This window comes from Pituophis catenifer, unplaced genomic scaffold, assembly GCF_029215685.1.
Source record: "Pituophis catenifer annectens isolate HBS135680 unplaced genomic scaffold, rPitCat1.0.hap2 SCAF_2, whole genome shotgun sequence".
Classification (NCBI taxonomy): domain Eukaryota; kingdom Metazoa; phylum Chordata; class Lepidosauria; order Squamata; family Colubridae; genus Pituophis; species Pituophis catenifer.
The window spans coordinates 160,501,759-160,519,890 of record NW_027256882.1 but is presented as its reverse complement, the minus strand read 5'-3'; the positions used below and the strand labels follow the sequence as shown (position 1 = coordinate 160,519,890).

The window sequence follows — 18,132 nt, the reverse complement described above, 5'->3', positions numbered from 1 at the left end:
AGGTTGGAGAATATGCCTGAGCTGCTGTTTCACAGACAGTTCCATCAAGGTAGCTAAGTCATACAGGTGGCCCTTGATTTACGACCATAATTGAGCCCAGAATTATGGTCGTAGGTTGTTAAGCAGGTCACCATGTGACCGTGCTTGATTTTACATCCTTTTTTGACTTTGAATTCAGATATAAATAGTCCTGGGGAAGTCTACTGTAAAGGGACTGGCCATAAGTCAAGGACTACCTGTAGAAGATTAAAAATTTAGCTTTCTTAGCTATATGGACAAAAGTTAAGAAGCCTTTATGTCATGTCACTGAAAATTCTATTTTATGATACTGGCTTTCAAAGTCTCTCTCTTTTTCTCTCTCTCTCTCCTTCCAGGAAAGTCTTTTGAGCGGTACCTGGAAATTACTGAATGACAACACCAGGATATCATTGGAAAACAACTTAAATTGCTGTGGGTTATTCAACAACACTGAATCTGCTGAGCTATTTAAGAGCGATGTTGACAATTGCAGTGCAGTAAGTGTACACTTTGGGATTCTTTGCCCTATGGAAGAGATATTTAACTTGTAAACGATATATCCCCTAATTAAAGAGGTTTAATATGCTGGAAATGATGAGTAAGGATTAAGGTGCATTTGCTGCTTTGGGCTGTTGGCTCATTTCCTAAAGCATCCAATGCTGATACAAATCAGCTACAGCACCCAAGATAATTTTAAAAATAAGTTTCCTATGCACTGGAATTTGGCCGTATCTATTGCTTCAGTACAGGGAATTTTAAAGAAGAAACCATTCCCAATTTCTAATGTATGGTAGCTATACTTGTAACTGAAAAATGAAACATGCTATAGTAAAACCTTTCCTTTGAGAAAATGATACTTAGAGAACTAAAAAGATTTCGCATTGAATTCATCTAGATCAGTGGTTCTCAACCTGTGGGACATGACCCCTTTGGGGTTCGAACGATCCTTTCACAGGGGTCGCCTAAGACCATCGGAAAACACATATTTTCAATGGTTTTAGGAATACTTTTATGGTTGGGGGTCACCACAACATGAAGAACTATATTAAAGGGTCGCAGCATTAAGGAAGGTTGAGAACCACTGTGTCAGGTTTCGATGTTGTCTCAAATAAAATAAATTGCATTTCCAAACAAATAGTCTTTCAAGAAATCTTTCATTTTATTAAGCACGACAACCTGTCCCCGATTGTGGCGTAGCCAACACTGACTTCCTGACCCCAAACCTTCCTTTTCCGTTCCCCAATTCTCTGCGTCTCATTGGCCCTCTTCCAAATCACTCTCCCCATATCTACTATTTCAGCTCCCAGGAATGTCCCCCCCTCCCATCTCATCTCCTAGGGGATATTATCTTCAGGGAAAATAAGTAGGTGAGAAGTCAAGCGTCCTCTTGCCAACTGCCCCCTCTTCTTCTTATGTCAGCACTAGAAGGTTGAAGTGCTGACACACTGATCTAGATGTAAGATGCAAAATATATGTAAGAAAAACAGTTCTAGTTTAGTGACCATTCGAAGTTAACAACGGCCCTAAAAAAAAGGTAATTTATGACTGCTTTTCATACTTATAACCATTGCAGCATCCCTATGGTCATGTGATCAAAATGCAGACATTTGGCAACTGATTCATATTTATGATGGTTGCAGTGTCCCAGAGTCATGAGATCAGCTGTTGCAACCTTCTGGACAAGGAAAATCAATGGGGAAGCCAGATTCACCTAACAACCGTGTTACTGATTTAGTAACCGCAGTGATTCACTGAACAACGGTGGCAAGAAAAGTCATAAAATGGGCCAAAACTCACTTAACAACTGTCTTGCTTAGCAAGGGAAATTTTGGGCTCAGTTGTGGTTTGTAAGTGGAGGACTACCTGTAATATGGGCTGTAACAATAGAAAACCCAACAATTCTTCAATATTTTCCCCACCCTTCATGCTTTTACTCTTCCTAGTTTTTCACCACCCTAAAGATAAGACTTTCCACCTCAAGTCCTTCCAGATTATTCCCATGCAATTCCCATCTGGCCAAGCAAAGCCAGTCATACAAGATGCAGCGATTTATTTATTTATTTATTTATTTTTAGTTCCTTTGCTTGTGGCTCATTTCCTCCTCCTTCGGCGGTCTAGATTTAAAAACAGAAATCTCTTTTCTGTTCTTAGGCTCCTTCACTTGAGGTAATTATCTAAATTGCCATCTCCAGCTGTGTATCTCTGAATGGGATTAGGGGGATCTACAGCATTATTGCCTCATTTCACGAGGGTGAGGGAGGGACCCCAAGACTGCCATTTCAACAGGCCTACTTGTTCCCCACTTTTGCTTCAAGCGGTCGTGACTAAGAATATTGTCCGGCTAAACATTTTAGGAAAGATTCACAGAGAACCAAGCAAACTGTGTTTTTAGGAAAGCTTGTCTGCCTTTTAGGTTTTCTTAGTAAGGGCTCATCGGAACTCAAATTGAAACATCCTGGATAAGAGTATCAGCCATTCATTAAAAATGGGCTGTTCTGTCTACCTGTGTGAGCATTTGTCCCTATATATGTTATTGCTCTGTACAAAGTACCAGGCATGACATAAAATAATAATCTTCCTTTCCAGCAATTTTTCAGCAGGGGTGATTCTCCTCTATTCAATAGAAAGATTTAAAAGAAGGCTGGGCAATGCGTTTGGCAGCCGGGCCCAGCAGTGCTTACATACCGTATTTTTCGGAGTATAAGATGCACCTACCTTTTTTGGTGAGGAAAAGAAGAAAAAGAAATCTCCTTCTGCCTCTGCCCAATTTTGCCTCATTGCAGCAAACAGCCTGCTTTACTTTCAGTTTCGTTTTCAGCATAGCTTGATTAGCACAAGGGGGAAAAAATCTGCTCCAGCAATTTACCTCTTTGTAGCAAGCAGCAGAGCCTGTGCAAAACAGCTGAGAGCAAATCAGCTGAGTTGAGAGGCCAATCCAATCAACTTGTGCTAATTAGGCTGTGCTGAAGCTGAAAGGAGCTGTTTTTTCTTGCTGTTTGCTTGCAGGTAGATAACTGCTGCGAGGCACAGGCCAAAGGGTGGGGGCCAGTGGGTGGGTGGGGCTACATTTGGTGTATAAGATGCACCTAAATTTTCACCACCTTTTAGGGGGGGAAAAGGTGCCTCTTATAATCCGAAAAATGTGTTAACTAGAGCTGATGTATTCTTTATTTATTATTCACAATTGTATGTTAAATTCACTCAGATTGCAAGACTGTAACTGTTTTATAGTAAGCAAGGTTTCTTTTCATCATGATTAGTGCATCACAATAATCTAAGGTAGTGTTGGCGAACCTTTTTGGCACTGAGTGCCGAAACGGGAGTGCGCACGCGGGGTGGGAGCACCGGAAACCGGAAGAGCAGCTCCCTGGCACGTAGGTGCAGTTCCTGGTTTCCAGCATGCGCATGCGCACCAGTCACCTGGTCTTCCAGTTTCTGGCATGCATGCGCACCCAAAGACCAGCTGGCCAGTGCACATGCACACGCCGGAGACCAGAAGCTCAGCTTCCTGGCGTGTGCATGCGTGCCAGGAAGCTGCTTTTCCAGTTTCTGGTGCTCCCTCGCACACCAGAACCCAGAATAGCAACAGGCAGTGATTGCCGTGCCCAGAGAGATGGCTCTGTATGCCAATTCCGGCACACGTGCCATAGGTTCACCATCACGGATCTAAGGGTTGGATAACATATTTTGAATTTTGAAAGCATGCATCGTATTCGCTAATTTCTGCTAGTACAAAGTATATATTTATCAGAAAGGCCTTCCTAAGGGCCCAAATCTATTGCCACCCTAAAAGATGCAGCTGAAGGATGCTGTTTTCCTTTGCAATGTGCTATCCTTCCTTTTTAAGGAGCTTTGTTTTAAAGTTAATTAAAAGCAGCTTGTTAGCAAGACATTACCTTCTATTCCATAAGAGATGGGTTTGGTTATATAATTACATTATTTGTATACTATCTATTCTCAAAGACTCTGGGTGGCTAACAATCTCATTTTTAAAAGAAAATGACATCCAGAAAGGAAAAAAAAATAGTCTAAATTATACATCAACAAAAATAACAAAATCAAAAATATAAAAAAATCCCAGAAAATAAGAAGTCATGCAGTTGCAATCCTCACCTTATAGGCGTGATGGTGAATCTATGGCACGTGTGCCCAAAGTGGCATGTAGAGCCATGTTGCCTGGGACGTGTGGCATCGCTCGTTCCTCTTCTGGATTTCTGGTGCGCATGCGTGCATGACGATCAGGTGGTCTTTTTGCATGTGGCAGTGCTGGAAACTAGAAGAGCTGGTCTTCCGTTTTCCTGTGTGAGCATGCATGTGGCCAGCTGATCGTCGCGTGCACATGAGTGCCAGAAACCCGGAAGAGTAGCTGGCTGAAACCGGAAGTTCAGTAGCTGAAACCGGAAGTTCATTTTCGGGGGTGGGGGCGCATGCACCCTGGACAGCTCCTCTTCGGCACTCGGTGCCAAAAAGTTTTGCCATCACTGCCTTATAGCATAATTTTTTTCAGAACAGTCTCTCCATTCTAGTCTCTCCATGTCATTCACAAGTGCAACCAATGCAGTTTCCATGCTATGCCCTGGCCTATAACCTGACTACTAAGTGTCTAAATACGATTTTCTCTAGATTCTCTGGACTTGCAGAGCCACTACTTTCTTTAGAATCTTTCCTAGGTTATAGATCTAAATTATCCAAAACAGTCAAATCAAAATCAATGCTCTTTGAACAGGGCATACAGGCATAGGTCCTCACTTAGAAAAGAATTGATTACTTTTCAAATTGAACTTTCTGCCCCTTTATGGGAGGCCGTAACCAGCCCTGAGGGACAGGCATCCAACCAAGAAGCAGTGAAGATGACATTCAGATATTTCCTCAAGATTCAAAATGATCCCAGATCATATCACAAGATTCGAAGTTCAGTCACCTTCATTCTCCCAGAAATATAACTGCTCTGGAATCTGGCTGACGATCTACAAAATACCACAAGAATTCTTTATAACAGCCATTGTAATGGTTGTGACTCTCTTTCCCTAAAAGGATCAAGTCATTTTAAAAAGGGCCACAGTATTAAAAGTACAGATTTGTTTATTTTTATTTGTTTCACACTCTTTAGCATCTGTAAGGCACTTGGGTCAATGGGCCTTTTTCCACTGAGGAGGTGGTTCCATCATAGAACTCCCCAGCAATCATAAAGCAAATTCTCCACAACAGGCAAAGGCCATGGGTCAGATCATATTGAGACAAAGTACAAATCTAATGTGCGTTTTTTTCATATGCATTAGGCCCATAGTTGTCATGGCAACCATTTACTCCTGACTCCTACCACGACCCTTGTCAAGGAAAGGCAGGTTGAAATCTCCCAAAACTACCAGCTTGGGGTACTTCATCTCCACCCCACCAATAAGGTCTAGTTCAGGGGTGGGCAAATGTGGCTCTTTTACAACCTGTGGACTTCAACTCCCAGAATTCCTGAGACAGCCAAGCTAAGCTGTCTCAGGAATTCTGGGAGTTAAAGTCCACAGGTTGTAAAAGAGCCACATTTGCCGACCCCTGGTCTAGTTAGTACGACTGACATGAATGCTGTGATGTAGGTATGGTGGAGGAATGGTACAGGAGGAGTAAACCCATTTGGCACAAGGATTGGCACCTAGCTATTTGCAGTGTCGTGCCACTTGATACTGACAGAATCTACTCAGCTTCCTGCATCTAAGGACTCCCGCTGATTGCAAACTCAAAATCCAGGATTGGCAGCTTTCCAAGAGAAGAACATGACCTCCTCCGCTTAGGTTTCAGTGATGCAAACAAGAAGTGTCAGGCATCCTTATTTATTTATTAAACTAATTTATCTGCCCAACTCTCATACACTGATTTTAATAGAAATTTATTGGTTCGATTTATTTATTGATTCGATTTATATGCTGCCCTTCTCCGGAGACTCAGGGCGGCTTACAATGCGTTAAGCAATAGCCTTCATACTTTTGTATATACCTGCTTAGTAGGGCTTTCGGGCCCCCCCTAAGCGGTGTTCTTTTTTATACAAAGTCAGCTTATTGCCCCCACAATCCGGGTCCTCATTTTACCTACCTCGAAAGGATGGAAGGCTGATTATATTAAATAATTATAGACAGAGCTGTCAATAGCAGCAGCCAGAGTTTGGGTTCCAGCAATCTGGCTTTTAGAATGAGAGCTGGAAGCTGGAAAAGGAAGTGACAATTGAAGAGATCACGCATTTCTTTTCTGAGTATGGTTCATCTTCACCCTACTGCCATACTTCCCATTTGCCTATCACAACTGCAATCTCATTCCTCCACAGCGAAGATGATTAAGGGACTGGAGGCTAAAACATGATGAACAGTTGTGGAACCTGGATATGTCTAGTCTAATGTAGTGAAGAAGCAGGAGTGACATATCAGCAGTCTTCCAATATTCAAGGGGCAGTCACAAAGAAGACCTATTCTCCAAAGCACCTGAGGGCAGAACAAGAAGTAACAGATAGAAGCTTATCAAGGAGAGGACAAACCTATAACTAAGTAGAAATTTCCTGACAGTGAGAACAATTAATTAGTAGACAGGCTTGCCTCCAGAAGTTGTAGATGCTCCATCACTGAAGGCTTTTAAAAAGAGATTGGACAGCCATTTGTCCAGAATGGTATAGGGCCGTGATGGCGATAGGGACGTGTGCCACAGGTGGCACGTGGAGCCCTCTCTGCGGGCACGCAAGCTGTTGCCCAGCTCAGCTCCACCCTGCATGCGCGTACGCCTCCTGCCAGCCAGCTGATTTTTGAGTCTCTGCCACGCATGTGCAGGAAACGCACGTGCATGTGAGGGGAGCGTGGGGGGTGCAGTGTGCCCCCACACAGCCCGTTTTGGGTCTAGCAGCCCTCCCTGAAGCCTTCTGGGACGGCCCGTTTTTGGTCCCAGGAGGCTGCAGGGAGGCCTGCTAAGCCCAAAATGGGGTGGGGCGGGTCACACGCCCATGTGCGGGAGGGAGGGGCGCCGGGGGGGGTTGCACGCACATTGCATTATGGGTGCAGGCATGCGGGTGCACTGTTGCACACACACACACTTTCAGCACGCGACAACAAAAAGGTTAGCCATCACTGGTATAGGGCCTCCTGCTTCAGCAGGACATTGGAGTAGAAGGCCTTCAAAATTCCTTTTATACTGTTACTGTTACATTCATGCTGGCCTATATCCCGATTTAAAAAAAAACCCTCTGCCATCTAGCACAGAACCACAATCAACCACAGTAACTGTGAGCTGATTCAGCCCTTCAAGCACCCCATTTATCTTTTACCATGTCCACAGCACACCTACATATCTAGCCTCCCTCCTATCTGCTCCCACAACCTATTCTCACGAGAGGCAAGGAGCTACTCAAAAATTAGATGACCTATTGACTAATATGAACCTCACCCAAATTCTAGACCCAATTTTCTAAATTGTTCCAGATCACATTCTTGTTCTAGTCTCTGTTAAGGGTCCATACCTTTTTAGATAGTCATTCTCTTCCAAACCAGCCTCTAGAGCAATGCTGATGGTAGAAGGAAAGTCTAACTAGCAACTCACAATCATTACCATCAGTTGCCAACCCAGAGCATCTACAGTTATCATAGTACTTTCTTTGGAGGTTCTGTTCGCTTCTGATGTCATAAATTCAGGCATACCAAAGATGAACAAGGAAACCCCAAATCTGAGGTTCTCCGGACTTCCAGCACTTGGAATTAATCAGCCCTCAAGAAGCTGAGAAAGAGGTCCCTGGTTCAGGCTAGGTTGCAAATTCAGGTGGTTGTGCTGCACTCCCTTTTGGATAATGTCAGCAGGTTCAAAAGCCGTGTTACTGTGTTATTTATGTGTCCTTATATTGTGCGTTTCGTAGTTTTACAAGTATTTTTCAAACCAGCTCATCTTTAGAGCAGACTGTCCAGGATTAAATTCAAAGCAGAATGCGTATGGGATGTGAATTCCTGCAAGCGTTTTTGATGCAGTAAATGAGTGGGCCTGAAGTGTTCTGCTTCTTCCATTGTGGTTCTGTTCAGATATACTGAACTACATCTTTTGACAATGCTGCCAGAGGAGTTAACAGTGGAGAGTCAAGTTTGGCAGGGCTCTATCCATTGTATTTTATTTTATAAGTATGCAACTTCCATTCACAGAGACTCTTCCCATCCTGCTTACAATCTTTTTGGTCTGTTGCCTTCTGGCAGAAGATACAGAACAATGAAAACTCGGACCGCACGTTTTCTGAATAGTTTTTATCCCAGAGCTATCATTGCACTCAACAATGAACTAAAGGGCCACCATCAGTGAGCTGTTGGACAGCATTACTTGGTCTGTTGTGTGGATATTTGGGTGGTTTAGGGGTGGGGAATTGTGGTGGGTGGGAGTATGTTTGGAGATTGTTATGTGTGTTGGACCTGGTCTTTGGGTATTAAGTGAATTTCATTGTATGGGTATACACGTTTATACACGTACAATGACAATAAAGTTGTTGTTATTATTATTCTGTGTAGAAATAACTTGGTAGAGTCATCTGCCATTTTCACCAGCTTCAAAGGAAGAGCAATCCAATCCTTAATGAAGTCCAATTTTTGATTGCTGCTAATGGTGTCTGCAAATAGATAAAGGTTTCTGGTTGTCTCTTACAAATGGGGAATACAGAGTTACACTGCATTTTGTCGCCTCATGCAGCCATGCACAAAATCAAAGTCTGGATGCTACAAATGTGGTGTCGTGCTGATGGAACATGCCGATGAGGCTTTGAAAATCCTTGGTGGAGTTGGACTCTTCTTCAGTTTCACAGAGGTAACTATGTCTATGAAACGAAACGAAAGCAGGGGCTACTTAGCCTCTAAGGCTAAGGGGCTATCAATGTAATGATTTTAAATTAGGTGTTTTAAATTTGGGGGGTTTTAAATTTGAGTCGAAACTATTTAATAATTTTAATTATTTTTAATTGATGTTTGTCTTTGTGCTTTTAATAGGCTATACACCGCCCTGAGTCCTCCGGGAGAAGGGCGGTATAGAAATAAAATTATTATTATTATTATTATTATTATTATTATTATTATTATTATTATTATTTTGTTGTTATTATGATTATTATTATTATCATCATCATCATCACTTAAGTCAGGCCTGTCAGGCTGGCGGCCCGCGGGCCGGATGCGTCACGTGCAGGCCATGCCCATCCCAGCTCCGCAAAGGCCAACGTCCGGCCTGTGACGCGATCGAGTTTGACACCTGTGATTTAAGTGTTTGAAATGTCCCCTGATCTCAGAGGGGATTTTATTTATTTACTTATTTGTATCCCGCCTTTATTTTTTTTATAAATATCTCAAGGCGGCAAACATATCCAACATATCTTCCTCCTCTTGTTTTCCCCATAACAACAATCCTGTGAGGTAGGTTGTGCTGAGAGAGCGTGACTGTCCTAAAGTCACCCAGATGACTTTTCATACCTAAGGCAGGACTTGAACTCACAGCCTCCTGCTTGCTAGCCTGGTGCCTTAACCACTGCATCAAACCGGCTCCTCTCGATACAACCAAGTAACATTAAAATCTACCCCTTTGATAATTACACATCAAGGATAAGCTGTAGTTCCTACATCTCTATAAAGTTTGGGTGAATAGCTACTTTTTAATTTAGGGTTGAAATGGAAACAACGTTTGAATTAATTTGGCATCTTAAGGGAGGGCATTCCAGAGCTGATAGACAAAAACGACTTCTTTTAGAGCAATGGACCACAACTCCCAAATTCTCAGCAAAGATCATGTTGCCAAGGAAGTTCTATGAATTTAACTCTGAAAGCTGAGAGGGGTTCTCACCATATATTTGAGACAGTTTTTGATCATGGCAAATTATTTCCTAACCATTCATAAAACAAGCATGTTGGGATGAAGGAATGAAATCTTGTAATTGGATTTTTTTTTTTTTGCCTTTCAGATCCTTGGAGTATGGCTTGCAATGCGTTACCGAAACCAGAAGGATCCCAGAGCCAACCCCAGTGCCTTTTTATAGTTCTTTCTCCTACCACCTTCCAGGTTTCCTTTTTAGTTAGTCACTTCTTGCTTATTTAAGACCTCCCATTTCCATCACTTGGTTGCCAACCACTCTCACAAGGCCCTTTGAGGGTGAATTTTGCCTTTATGCCAAAACGCTGATAGGATGAAACAGCAAGCAAAGGTCTCATCCATGACATGAAGCCTTTGGCATGTGGCAAAGGGATCCAGTACTGGAAGAAAAAGGCAGACATTAGTTGGTATCATGTTAAGATAGTGAAAAAAAAAATCATTTTGTTGACTCATGTAATTGCTGCTCATAACTACAATCATTTTGGTGTTTTTAAAATTTTTGCATTATCGTACCCGTGTTTTTAAAAAAATAGATTTTCCCTAAAGCTGCTTTTTTCCCCCACAAATGTCTTCATCTTGACAAGGTGAAGTGCTTTATCTTAACCTTTTAAGCAGCAGAGGCAACAATTGTCCCATAAAATTACTTTCCACCAGGTTTGCCTTCCCAATTTGTGTTTCCTATGGTCAAACACAGTAGACACGAGTGCTATATGAAGCAGCTCTGGGGAAAGATTTAGTTTAAACAAGCATGATATATGTCTTATTTTAGGATTTTTTTTTTTTACAAGCTGAAATTGAAATTAACCTAAATTCAGAATTTACAATCATATACTTAGGCTGCCTCTTTTTAAGGAGGAAGGTCATAATCTGCCTAAAACTGACCAGAGAACTCACTTACTCATAGTGTAATCACCATTACATCTTTAAAAATTCTTAAAACTGGCATGAAGGTGATTTCTCTGAAAACCTATACACCTTTGGAACAAAAGGAACTTGAGTGATACCAGCCTTGAGTTTTGGATCCCAAGTTCCCTTTGCAATATTCTTCCTGTGGTGGAGGATGAAGACTTGAAACTGTTGTATGCTGGTGATCTAGGTATGTCCTATCCTGTTCAGTTGTTTCCCCTATATTCGATGGTTGTGAGTAAGGATGTATGTGAGGATCTTAGCTACCCCCCATTGGGGATTCCGTTGTTTGAACTCTAGCCCGCCTGTGTAGTAGCCCCTCCCCCTGCTTCCGGTTTCAGCCCGCTATCATTCTCATATGCAATTTCTTTTGTTCTACTTTTTAACAAGGGAAGCTGCGGCTGAGCACAAGCATGTTACACATTAACACTGGGCTTTGTATAGTATTAAGTGAGCTAGATGGCAGCCTAGGAAAGGCGGTTGCCATGCTGTCGCGTCTCTTGTCAAGAAAGGTCCTAGTGAAGCTCCCACAGAAGCGTCCTTTCAAAGCCGGATCTTTCGAGGACGGAGATTGGAAGGACCCGTGCCTTCAAGACGAAAAGCAGAAGCACGTTCCCTTTTAACGGGGAAAGAAAACACGGACTGCTTTCTCTTTGATGAATATGAATGTCTTCTAGTGAAACCTTGAATGTTTCATAGGCTGCGCCCTTATTACATGCACCCGTACTATTTATTTATAGATTAGGGAATGTCTCATAATCAGTGGCATATTTTGCGAGCAAGTACTTATATCAGGCAGGTGGAAATAGCTTGGCAAATTCTTCTCAACTCCTAAAGCTATAGCTGGCCCTTTTGAAGTTATCATCCTGGGTGACAACGTAGCATTAAATGGTACAGATAAGCCCCAAAACACTTTTCTGCCTTTTGTGAAAACAAGTGTGGATTGAGAAAGATTGATCATTCTCAACTGCTTTTTTCTTTTCTTTTCTTTTCTTTTCTGAGCTAGGGTTACAACTCCAGTCAAATGTTGAGATGGGGAAAAAGTGGGAGGAGATCATTGTAAACATTTGATGTGTACTCTATCCTTCTGAGGATTACAAAAGTTGGCTAATAATAGAATGCAATTACGAATGAATGACAAATAACTGAGATCATCTAAAAAGCAAGCACCTGGCGTGAGGTGCATCTTTACAGATTTCCTAAATTCAAAATAAATCAATAAAAAAAATGGTGGCCATTTGCAGCTCCTGAAGGAGCATTATCTGAGAGCGAGGCCCTCTCCCACACCCAGAAAATAAGAGCTGGTGTGAGTTGCACAAGGGAGACATCACGAAAAGAACCTGTCCTGGAGATCCCAACAACTATAAAAGTGTGAATCATGAGACAGATTCTAAGCCATTCTAAGTCAAGGTTAACATGAACACCTTCAATTATTCTCAGGAAGCAACTGGCAAACCAGAGAACTTTTAGTACAGGCTTCACATGATCTTGCACCTTGTACTTGTTAGGGTTAGGTGCGGTTTTTGTACAGTCTGTAAAAAGAGTGTCTTGATGGACAAGTTGCAGGAGTTAAAACGTGAAGTAACAACACATCGGTAACTTGTCATCAAACCTGACCAACCTGGGAAAGGTGCAATTAGTTTAGCTGTAACTACATGGGTGCACTCACCTCACAGGAGAATCCAGTGACATTTGAAGTTCGAGGAGTGCTCCCAGCCTGGGAACCTGCTCTTTCAGGGAACTTTATCTAAATTATAGGCTGATCTCGGTCTCCATCTTCAGTTTCCCATTTGAAAACTCGTTTGGATTTAATTTCAGATTGTTCCTGTTCATTGACTTGCATTATTGAATTGACAGGAACTAGTTCCTTTCTTGGAACTGAATAATGAGCAATAGAGGTGTAGGTTAACATCAGCTGGGAATACCCTTCCAAAACTCTCTCTCACACACACACACACACTGGTTTCATCCTGACAAATATAGGGAGCAAGATGGAAGTCTACCAGACATCAAGAGGCAACCCCAGTTAATACCTCAGCATCACCTTCTGGATGTGGAACAATTAGAACCATGGTAAAATAAGAGTCTAATTTTACCCTATAGTGCAGAAAGTCCACTACACTACACTACAGTCCACTACACGCTGTAGTGGTGATAGCAAAAGTGGGTACAGAACTAGTAGGGCTATACTCCCATCAAAGTTCCAGAAGGGTCTGCAGTAGGTCTCTAGGACAACTTTGCCATGGCCAACCCACTGCAGCCAGTTTGTTGTGGGACAACTTGCCGTGGAACAAGAGTTACACTAATATCAAAATTGTGGAATAGAATTGTTAAAGAATGCAAAAAGAGGAACAAAATGAAATGTGAATGACAAAAATATTTTTAAAAAATTATTTTAAATAATGAAATTGAATTGAATTGTCCCATGGCTATTTATCCCATGGCAAGTTGGCCTTGGTGAGTTGTCCCAGGCTGAGCTAGCCATAGTGAGTTGTTCGCGGCAAGATGGCCCTGGTGAATTGGCTGCAGCAATTTGTCCCATTCTGTTCCAGAACAGGTGAAAAACCCAGGCAACCGGGGGTATTTTTAATTCTACAGTCTGGCTGAAAGCTTGATATTCATCCAGAAAAATCTATTATTTAGCTGCATCTAGAGCTACAAGGCCACTACATTCTTCATCACTATATCATGAAATAGAATATTGAGACTGGCCTATAATTCTACAAGTTTCCTGGGTCAAGAGCATGTCTCTGCTATAAAACATCTTAGGATGGTCTCCATTAGGCAGGGAGAAGACATTTTTAAGCAGGAACTGGCCACCATTTTAGCAGCCTTTACACACTGGGGAAGGGTGCTGGCAGTCTACTGAGCTACATTACTCGCAGGAACTGATTGAAACAATTCAACATGCACTTTATATAAGGTGGCAAGTGAAAACTGGACTGTGGCCATGGTTGACTTATCCTGTTTACCTTAGAGGAAGGGTTAGACAGATACCATGCATTAAACACACAAAATGGAGTTTACAGGCTATTTCTCTCAATCCACCTTTTTCGCTAGGGACTATTTTGGCCCTGCAGTGGTGGTTGATAGGGAGGGTGACGGAAAGAACCTATCAGAAAATAGCAATCTGATGTATTCAGAGCTGCCTACGGCTTTTAAGATCTACATACTTTTCCCATCATGTACACATGGAACTGCTCCTGTTATGACAGGCAATTTAAATAAATTCATTTCTGTCCAATGCAGGTCTTGAGCGTTTTTCTTTAGTACTTGCTACTTTACTACCTTGGGGAAAGGAATGGCAGCAGTGTTAGAAAAGGTTAGGTAGCTATACATTCTGTAAAGGAAACTGCTCCAAGGCATACTGTCCTCAATGCTGGTGCTTAACAAATAATAAAAAAATCAGCCTTCAGTCATCTTGCTCTACTGAAAACAGAGTCTTAATGTTAGAGCTTTTGAAAATTCAACCCTGCTTCATTATTCCTCCCAGCAAGTAGTAGCATGCCCCTTTGACTTAAGAGCTAGTAAAGAGGCTGACCAAGAATTAAGCCATATTCCTGAAGGACAGGTAGGTGAACTTTCTGCGTTCGATCTATCAGGAGCCAGTAGATTGGCCTTACTAGTTCAAACCTTAAGATTCCTACAACCCAGCATTCTTATTTCACAAGGCAATCGTGGGGGCCTCCAAGAACTTAGAAGCCAAGTTAAGAAGACAGTGTGTCAGGGTTCCAAGTAACACCCCCAACGAAAGAAGACTCCGAGGCTTGAAGTTCCTCAAAGTTCCATTTCATTAGAGATGTCATATTGGCACATCTGGGAAAACCCGAATCTGAAAGCTTCCAGGTTTTCCCCACCCAAAGGAAAGTCCAAGTCCCTGCCCAGCACCCACATGTCCATCACATGGTCCAATCAAAGCACCGTCCCAACTGGAGATGCCTCCCAGACACAACCCTCCAGGTGCAGGACAAGATGTCCTTGACTCTCTGAGAAAGGAATGTTATTATGACTATATATCACCCTTGCTCCATATAATCCCCCCTCCCAGTTTCCCACAGCACTAAATGTGGCAGGCCTGAAGGCCCAGTGCAAAAAATGGCTTCCAGGCCTGACACAATGGCTTTAAGCTTATTTTTCATCCTAATTATGAAACACTGGGATGTCTTACAAACATGGGATTGATCCTAAAAGGAGATTGTGGTTTCTAACCAGGGGAAGGGGGTCTGTTTTTACTTTACAGGTAGTCCTCGACGTACAACAGTTCATTTAGTTCAGTTACAATGGCACTGAAAAAAGTGACATGACCATTTTTTACTTACGCCCATTGTGGCATCCCCATGGTTATGTGATCAAAATTTGGATGCTTGGCAACTGACTCATATTTATGACGGCTGCAGTGTCCTGGGGTCACATGCTCACCTTTTGACAAGCGAAGTCAATAGGGAAGGCAGAGTCACTTAACAACCGTGTTACTAACTTAACTGCAGAGATTCACTTAACTGCGGCAATCAAGGACGTAAAATGGGGCAAAACTTACATAACAAATGGCTCACTTAGCAATAGAAATTTTAGGCTCCATTATGGCCCTGAGGGACTTACCTGTGCTTTATTTATTATACACTGCCTATCTCACTGTGTAAGTGACTGAGTGGCTGACCACTCAAAAGACCATTAAAATCCTTTCAAAAATGTCAAAAGGACAGAAGGAGTATTCTCAAACCACCAACCACTGCCAAGACTACATACCATTATTGGATCCCCATGTTAGCAGTACCAGATTTTTAACGCTTTTCCAGAAGGTTAGAAAAGAGGGTTCCAACCTCCCCTCTGGGGGCAAGATATTCCATGGAACGGAGCAGTAGCAAAAAAAAAAAAAAAAAAGCTTCCCCTAAATTCAACCAGTCGAAATTCTTTAGCTGATAGGATTTGTGATTGGACTTCCTTCTGGGCAGGGTGCCAATGGGTCGTTGTAATTGGGACAAGACAGTTCCTCCGATAACCTGGGCCCATGCCATGATGGGCTTTAACAGTTATACCCAACACTCTGAACTGGACCTGGCAACCAATGCAGCTCACACATCACAGATGTTTTTCACACACACAGCCTTAGAGCAGAGTTCCCAAATCTTTCTAGCTTCACAGACTGGGGGGGGGGAAGAGAGGATGATTCTGCCGCTGGCACAAACGAGCATGTGCATGCTCGCCCACTGGTTGTGCGCTTTCCTGCTGTTTGTGCAAGTGGAAATGTGTGCGCTCGCCCCCCATTTCTGTGGCCTGGTTCTGAATGGCTCAAGACCCGGTAGTGAACTGTGGCCCGGGGATTGAGGTCACAGGGGTGGGATTCTACCGGTTCGAGTGAACCGGTTCACTCCGATGATCAGGTCGGCCAGCCTGCCTGCCCCTGCACTTTACTTTAACCAATTTCATTGTATACATGATGTACAATGACTAAGGCTATACTATACTTACCTTTCTCAGCTGATCGGTGCGGCAGAGTGGATTGCCACGCCTCAGCTGTGTTACTCCCAAGTGGTAACACAGGAGGTTAGTATTTGTAAAACTGTGCACATACGCGGCCGCAATCACCGAACCGGTTGTTAAACTGGCAGCATCCGATGACTGGTTGAGGACCCCTGCCCTAGAGGCATCCGTAATGCCTGCATTGCTACATTCTGCACAAGTTGCATCTTCCAGATATTTTACAACGGTAGTACTGCGAAGAGTATTGGCAGTAGTTCATCTGGGGGATGACCGGGGAATGAATGAGAAGGGCTTCCCAATCTAAGAGAAGGGACAACTGGCGTACAACACAAAGCACAACAAAGGCCCTCCCTAGCCATTTTCTGCTACCTGCTCCTTGAAATAGGAGTTATGAGTCTTGGAAGACCCCCGGATTATGCACTGGGTCCAGTTGAGACAGTTCAACCCCATCCAGGATCAAAGATGATAAACCCACCAGATACAGAAGAGCCCCACAGTCACTCTATCTTCCCAAGGTTCAGTTGAAACCTGTCGTTCTTCATTCAGATGTCCACGGCTTCCAAACGCCGCAAAAGAACATTCATGGCATCACTGAGTTCGTCCCTGACAGAGATGTACAATTGGGTATCCATTCACATGCTTAGGATACCTCATCCTGTGGTGATGGGTAATCTCACTCGGTGGGCTTCATGTAGATGTTAAAAGGGAAGAGAGAAAGCATGGAACCCTGTCACACTCATCATTGAAAGAAGGTCACGTCTTAGCAAAGCAAAATAAGATTAACAACAAAAAACGAGAGAGCAGGTTCCACGTGTGGCTTCAACTCTGTTTCCTTACTGAAGAAAAGTTCAGTGATAGCCACGCTATCAATTGTATATCTCTTATCAAAATAGCAACATACAGGTGGTGTCTTGAGCTACATAAATGGAAATAAACTTCAATATAAGGCACATAACAATAGCTGCCGCCGAGCATACATATGTACCAGTCATGTATGTTTCAAAGAATATGTATAATGTACTGTCATTTCTCTAAACAGCAAAATCAATTATGAAGCTCAGATCGTTGATTATCAACAGATGAATACATAATAAACATATGCCACTGAATGTATTACAATGCAGTTAAGTTGCAGTTTGCTGCCTAGAGATCTGGATACATCACAAGTACTGTTAACTTAGAAATAGCTTTGATTTGTAAAAGACCCCCCCCCAAAAAAAGCAGCCAAATTTCCCGAGTTTGTCTCTTCAGTTCCGAGTACCCCCAAATCAGGTGCGTACAAAAATATATTTTTATGAGGAACCTCTGTAAAAAAAATATATTTCAGGTTAAGAGTAATGGTTGATTAATATAACGAAGGGGAAGAGACAGAACCTTATTCAAATGAAGCATTATAACAGTTTTATGCCATTTAGCTAAAACAAGGAAAATAGGAGGAACGTATTAGCAAAAAAAAAAAAAAAAAGATGGTTGTTACTTGTAGTAAATGCCGAGCATGATATTCTCACAGCATGAAGATAAACCGAGCTCCCAGTGGAGTTTTATATTAAACTTGAATGGCTTAGATTCCAGGTCGGTTGTGATATGGCACTTCTGCCAAGGATTTTTTTCTTCTTCTTAAAACAGTCACTCCCTTCTCCCCAAGAAATAGCAAAACACACTAAACATTGTTTAACTTGGCTATCCATCCCACGCAGCCAGACTCCAGCTTATCTTGGCAAAACCAGAACACACAAAAAGCAGTTTGTTGAAGTTACCTGGATGTTGACGTATGAGCTCCCGTATAAACAATTTCCTTCAACTACCCACTTCCCTCAGCAAAAAAACAACAACAAAAAATTATTTAGAACAAAGGCATATTATTGCAAGTAAAAA

The 18,132-nt window shown here is 42.4% G+C and overlaps 1 protein-coding gene across 2 annotated transcripts in view; it reads left to right on the top strand.

Moving 5' to 3' along the window:
* Positions 1-14,020, top strand: part of TSPAN31 (tetraspanin 31) — a 32,539-nt gene extending 18,519 nt beyond the window's left edge. The window contains exons 4-6 of one of the 2 annotated variants that reach the window (XM_070937907.1): positions 375-515; positions 8,707-8,820; positions 9,962-14,020. In XM_070937907.1, the coding sequence (XP_070794008.1) occupies positions 375-515; positions 8,707-8,820; positions 9,962-10,036 (330 nt within the window). In that variant the 3' untranslated portion in view covers positions 10,037-14,020. Of the gene's footprint in view, positions 1-374; positions 516-8,171; positions 8,341-8,706; positions 8,821-9,961 lie in introns of those variants that run through there. The other variant, XM_070937908.1, reaches the window with a different exon arrangement.
* Positions 14,021-18,132: the final 4,112 nt, after the last annotated feature.